Source organism: Macaca fascicularis, chromosome 1 (genome assembly GCF_037993035.2).
Source record: "Macaca fascicularis isolate 582-1 chromosome 1, T2T-MFA8v1.1".
In the NCBI taxonomy this organism is placed as follows: domain Eukaryota; kingdom Metazoa; phylum Chordata; class Mammalia; order Primates; family Cercopithecidae; genus Macaca; species Macaca fascicularis.
This window is the reverse complement of record NC_088375.1, coordinates 193,855,712-193,862,224: the sequence shown is the minus strand read 5'-3', so window position 1 is coordinate 193,862,224 and position 6,513 is coordinate 193,855,712. Positions and strand designations below refer to the sequence as shown.

General features: G+C 52.3%; 1 protein-coding gene across 45 annotated transcripts in view; it reads right to left on the bottom strand.

Moving 5' to 3' along the window:
- Nucleotides 1-4,526: 4,526 nt before the first annotated feature.
- SCMH1 (Scm polycomb group protein homolog 1) overlaps nt 4,527-6,513 on the bottom strand; it is a 218,422-nt gene continuing 216,435 nt past the window's right edge. For all 45 annotated transcript variants that reach the window (XR_012421699.1, XR_012421721.1, XR_010579411.2 and 42 more), the window contains 2 exons: nt 5,883-6,025; nt 4,527-5,617 (listed from right to left, as the gene is read on the bottom strand). Coding sequence is in view for 29 of the 45 variants with exons in the window: in XM_074010755.1 (XP_073866856.1) it covers nt 5,492-5,617; nt 5,883-6,025 (269 nt within the window). In the remaining 16 variants the exon portion in view is untranslated. The remainder of the gene's footprint in view (nt 5,618-5,882; nt 6,026-6,513) is intronic.

The following is a 6,513-nucleotide window of genomic DNA, read 5'->3' as shown; positions in this document are numbered from 1 at the left end:
TGCTAACCCTCTTGCTGGACGTCTGTGACCTCACTGACAAACCTCATCTTGAACTGAAGGAAAAAACCCTAGAATTTAAGCCTCTTTATGAATGTGAGGTGGGGCCCAAAGATGAGGGGCAGAGAGCTGAGCTGCTGTGGATGGCCTCTTTTCATGTTATCTGGACAGTGTCCACTGGGTGGCCCACATGGCCACAATCCCTGAACCCACAGCAGGGATGCCATCCCCTCTTCACAGCTCCCACGTCACAGTCTGTGCTGTTTGCCCAGGAAGGTTAGTCAAGGGGCAGAGGGATAGGGAAGAGGAATAAGCCCAGGCAGGTGCAGGAGAGAACAATGATGATCAAGAAGAGTGAACTCTGGGGAGGGGAGTTACAGACACAGCTTTCCAGGTCCTGGGACCCACATCACTCCAGCCTCCCTTGGTCTCAAGCCCTCCCCTGGTGTGCTGCCTTCAGCCTGAGGATCTCCACCTGGCTTCTGACAGGGCCCAGCTCCAGCTGCTGCAGAGTATCTCTGACTTGAGTGGCTCCATCCTAGTGTCTGTGCCCTGGGTACTGTGGGCTGCCAGCCTCTGTGGGCACCTGCAGTCGCTTTGGCACTGCACAGAGCCACAGTTCTGATGCTCGGCTGTGACTGCCCCTGGGCTGGAGGCTGGAAGCTGTGGCGCTGCCCTGACGGACTGTGGTGGCAAGACCATGTCCAGTGACTCAGGGTACTTAGGTAAAGAGGCTGCAAAAAGCTGAGGGCTCCTGAGGGAAGAAGTGTCGGGACCCTTTTCTCAAGGTTTCCCACACTTTTCGTTTTGGTGGTAAAGAAGGAGGGATTCACCTTCAGGCTCTTCCCAACGAGGGAGTATAGCACCAGTGTGAGGGCAGGAACAGTGTGTCCATTTGGCCCACCAGTGCTACACCTCAGGGATCGATCTTAGGGAGTCCCACAAGACCCTCACAAAGAGTCTCTGGACAATGTGGTCCACGGCCAGGAGGCAGGGAGGAGCCATGGCTGGGGAGGGCAGAGTGTTCCAGAAAAATGCCCTGCCCTCCCATTGATTCGGCCTTAGGTGGGGCCTAGATCTCTGTTACCTCCCCAAGTGTTTGGTGTTTCCCTTCTGAGCTCAGCAAAGTCACTATCATCTCCCTGTCCGAGCATTGAGGGTGAGCACGTGAAGCTGGTGCCACGAGACCTCTGTCACCTGTGCCTTTCCACTTGGTGGGCTACTGGACTGCTGGGGTGCATGGAACGGTCTCTCCAACACTGCAGCATGTGTGCGCTGGGTCTGAGGACAGTGTGAGTGCTGCTAATGATTCTGGGTCACTATTAGAAAGCCTGGCTTTTGAAACAATTTCCAAAGTTGAGGGGTTTTTTTTTTCCTCCTTAAACAACATTTAGTTTTGACCCCAGAGGTTATGGCAGTGTGAATAATCCTCTCCCTTCCTGCAGAACCTGACATCTGGTTACCTTTCTAGTTTTGTCTGGAAACCAGATAAAAGTATGTCAGCTGTTTCAGTGCAGCACTACTTATGGTAAACATGATTCCTAATTGTAAATTATCTGCACTTGGAGTTTTCTGTGTGAACTATAAACACTTGTTAAAAAGCCATAATGTTGGGCTTCCTATGTGTAATGACTCAGTTGGGTATGTGGCTTATGGGGTCCCTGAAAGCTGTGCCTCTTGAGTTGTTCAAAGAGATATGAGCACCTTTGGGGAATGATGCCTCTAAGCCACAGTGAACCAACCCCCTTCTCCCTCATGTGTCTCATTCCTTTGTACCTGAGCTGTCACCTGGGCAACCAAGGAGAATAACTCCCATGACCGATAGATGACTGGAGGCTCTGCGAGGACTGCCCTCCTCCCCTGAAGAGGGCTGCTTCCTGCTGCCCTGCAGCCAGGCCATTTCCTGTCTGACAGCCTTCAAAGTAAATGCCACGCCCAGCGTAGCCTGCAGGGATCTTGAGTCTGAATGGTTGCTGGATCTGAGACAAAGGCCCACGGGAGGGAGTTGCAGGCAGTAGGACGTGTTGTACCCCTTAACAGCTATGGAATTAACCTCTGTAAGCACCTGTGAGATGGGGAAACAGTAGTTACACTATAGGACTGTTCTGAGTTTTCAATGGGATACTGTACAAAAACAACTCAGCACAGTGAGTTCTCAAAACAGTGCTCAGTAGGAAGTTATATACTCTTGACGAAAAGAGGGTAAGGTGGGGTGGGTGCCCAGCTTTGCAGCATGTCTGGCCTGCCTACATATGCCAGTGTCACCTTCAGTCCCTGTGTCTTGAGGCTCACATCTAGAAGTTTGTTGTTAGGGTTCAGCAAGGTACTTATTGGGAATACCCTGAATGAATAGCACAGTCTACAAGATCCCAGTGTTGGCTGGGTGTGGTGGCTCAGGCCTGTAATCCCAGCACTTTGCGAAGCCAAGGCAGGCGGATCACTTGAGGTCAGGAGTTCGAGACCAGCCTGGCCAACATGGTGAAACTCTACTAAAAATACAAAAAATTAGCTGGGCGTGGTGGCGGGCGCCTGTAGTCCCAGCTACTTGGGAGGCTGAGGCAGGAGAATCGCTTGAACTCGGGAGGCGGAGGTTGCAGGGAGCCAAGATCGTGCCACTGCACTCCAGCCTCAGCGACAGAGTGACACTGTCTTAAAAAAAAAAAAAAAAAAAGGCTGGGCGTGGTGGCTCAAGCCTGTAATCCCAGCACTTTGGGAGGCCGAGACGGGCGGAACACCAGATCAGGAGATTGAGACCATCCTGGATAACATGGTGAAACCCCGTCTCTACTAAAAAATACAAAATCTAGCCGGGCGAGGTGGTGGGCACCTGTAGTCCCAGCTACTCGGGAGGCTGAGGCAGGAGAATGGCGTGAACCTGGGAGGCGGAGCTTGCAGTGAGCTGAGATCCGGCCACTGCACTCCAGCCTGGACGACGGAGCGAGACTCAAAAAAAGGCTGGACGCGGTGGCTCACAGCTGTCATCCCAGCACTTTGGAAGGCCGAGGCGGGCGGATCACGAGGTCAGGCGATTGAGACCATCCTGGCTAACACAGTGAAACCCCGTCTCTACTAAAAACACAAAAAATTAGCCGGGCATGGTGGCGGGTGCCTGTAGTCCCAGCTACTCGGGAGGCTGAGGCAGGAGAATGGCATGAACCCAGGAGGCAGAGCTTGCAGTGAACCGAGATCGCGCCACTGCACTCCAGCCTGGGAGACAGCGAGACTCCATCTCAGACAAAAAAAGAAAAGAAAAGAAAATCCCAGTGTCAAGGAGTTGGTAGAAAATGAGGGCCTCAACTTGTTCGGCTGCCTTGACCCTGGCTGTTTTACAGTGACCATGGTTAGAACCTCACAGTGGCCAAGTAGAAAAGATACTGTAAGTTAGTTATGATATTGGAACTTGTCACTGGTGAAAGCTGGAAGGGCCTTCACAAGTCTCCTCATGCAAATACCTCATAGCCAGATGGGCCCAGAGAAAGGAAATGACCCACCCAAAGCTTCCTGGCACATAGGTGGGCTGGCTAGAACCTCAGCCTTAGAGTCAAATGCCTGCTTTGGCACTTCCTGCCTGTGTGACCTGAACTTGTTTCCTTATCCATAAAATGGGTTTGTTGCGAAGAGTGAGAGAGTGAGTTCTAATTCATGTAAGCAGCTCGTGTGGCACACAGTGATATAAAAGTGTTGATTATTGTTATTATCAGGTTATACTGCACTGACCTGCTGCTCCCCTATGCCTTCTCTTCCTCCTGCAAACCCTGTACTCCAATTATAAACACAACGTGTGGCCCTGGAGTTGTGTGCCTGGCCCCTGGTCAGCACAAGCGGTACAGTGCAGGCCTGACCTGGCTGGACTGGCCTGCATCTTTCCCCACCCTATATGGGTGAGGACATGCCCAGCCACTGAGGCTTGTAGGAGTTGCTGACCTAAGATTGCTCCTTCCTGCTGTGGCTTTGCATAGCTGCTGTGCTTACTACTGTCTAGCTGCACACAGCAAAGCCCTTTGAGGGTGGAGACTGGATTCACATACTAACCTTCCAAGGGGCCTATGTGATGCTGGGGCTCTGGTAGGCATTTGGAAGACCACCTGTTCTTTAGGGACTGCTGGAATTAGAAGGACACTTAGGAATAATTTTGTCCAAGCTCTATTTATTTGAGATGGGGTCTCAAATTGTCACCTAGGCTGGAGTACAGTGGTGTGAATACGGCTCACTGCAGCCTCGATCTCCTAGGCTCATCCCCTCACCTCGGCTCCCCAAGCAGCTGGGACTACAGGTATGCGCCACCACGGCAGGCTAATTTTTGTGTTTTTGTAGAGCTGGGGTTTCATCATGTTGCCCAGGCTGGTCTCAAACTCCTGAGTTCAAGAGACCCTCCCACCTTGGCCTCCCAAAGTGCTGAGATTACTGGCATGAGCCAGTGCACCCAGCCTTGTTTTATATATGAGAAAACTAAGACCAAGAGAAGGGGAATGACTGGTCTAATGAATGCATAGTGATTTGGCTGTTAACTGATTAAAAAGACACTGGTATCTATATTGGTTTTTATTTATAAACAGATTGACATAAAATAAGTCCAGATGGCAGCTGTGCTGCTGACTTGCTTACAAGGAAGCATATGGACAGCAGAGTGGGTGGAACCGACTCCAGCCTGGAAAACCTGCCCTCCCATCCCCCTTAGGGCCTTCTTGGCCTAAGATCATATGGCCTGATCTTCTTCAACAGCAGTTCTGGCCAGGGCAAGGAGCTGTGGTGGGGGCAGTATGGGCCAGGGACTCCCTTCCCACAGATGAGGCCTAGGGCTGCAGAAGGGCCCCATGAAGAGAGGAGAAGGTGGCAGGGATCCCTCTCCCCATATGGAGTGATGTGGTCAAGGCTTTATGGGTCTCTCCACTTCAGGGTCCTCTGAAGAGGGGCCACGCCTATCTGGAGAAGGCCTCTCTGGGATCAAGGCAGGGCAGTCTCCCTCCTCCTGAAACCCAGTGTCTAGTGTGGAAGGAGTATTAACTACAGGGTTTGCCCAAGTGCCAGAAACAATAAATTAACAATAAGATCTTTTTGTAAAAAGGTAGAGGTTTGCACCATGAGTTTGGATTCAGGGGAATCTGATGAGAAGGTAGGAGCTGTGGGGTGATGGGGTGCCACAGCAAGACCAGGACAAAGTTGGCCTTTTCCTCCATCACTTGGAAGGCATTCAGCCTAAACTCCTGGTTGAGAGGCCAGCCAAGCTTAAGAAATAAATAGAGGGACCTTAGATCCCCAGCAGAGCTGAGGGAAGAGCAGCACCAGCCCTGGATCCCCACTCTCCCTCCTCAGTCCTTCATGGAAGGACATATCATGGCAGCTGTGGCTAGGACTGGTACCTCCACATAGCGTCTTGGAGTCCTGAGGTGGCCCGGAACGCCACTGAGGTGCCTGGGGTGGGCTGATGCCCCTCATTACTAGAAGAATGCCCCCACCTGCTGACCACTTGGTTGTCTAGGCTGCCTCTCCCAGTTCAGAACTTGCCCTGCTTCAGCCGGTCAATGTGGTAGGAGAGCTTGAGCGCAGGCCCCAGCTTCAGGCCCATGTACTTCATCATCATGTCACTGCGCAGCAGCAGCAGGGCCTTGCCATCGATCTCCTGGGGGGTGGGGAGGTGGGCAGAAGTGGAGGGGAGGCGCCATCAGAGTCCTGGTTGGTCTGACCACCCCAGGTTCTGATTACAGGCCATCCTGGGAAGTGCCTGCCACATGGGAGTCCAGTTCACCTGCTGTGACGCTGAAGCCTACCTGTTCTCCTCAACCTTTGTCTCTAAGCATCCCTCCTCCCCAGACATCTCCTACTGTCCCCACCAGGTGAGGCTCTCCACACACGTTCCTACTGAGAGGTCAGGCAGGGGCACCTACGTGTTTGCGAAAGAGGTCAGCGTGGGGTCCAAGCTGAGGATCAGCTTCCTGGACAAACTGCATCACATCCTCGACTGTCCATGAGGAGGGGTCCCGGCCACTCAGTCGAGAGGCATCCCGGCTCTCCAGGTATCGGTCCGACCCTACAGGACAGGAGGACACCTACTATAATGGGCGGGGACTGGTTTGTAAATCCCCACCACTCTTCTTGGCACAGCTCAGTGGCCTTCTAGGTGATGCTCACAGCAGTGCTAGACCATGAGCCGAGGAACTGGAGATAGCCGAGGGAGGGAAGTGTTTCCTCACAAAGGGAAAGTCAAATCTTTGTTTTTTAAGGGTCTATCTGATTTTTGGAAATGGCCAGAAGAAATTTTGCATTGAGGCTATGATTCAGCCCAAACCTGAGACAGTGGTACCAACATGGTAAGGGGACTATTTGGGTGCCTTGGGGGGACTGGTGAGTGGGGCTGTTTTTGCCTTGGCTCTGGGAGACCATTTCTAGAGAGACTGGTAGCCTGGTAAGATTAGAGACAAATCCTTGGCACGTGGGCAAAAAATACCCTGGATTCTTTTCCAAGGCCTGGAGAATAGGTGGCCTCATTACAGCCTGATACACTAAGGCAGAAGACAG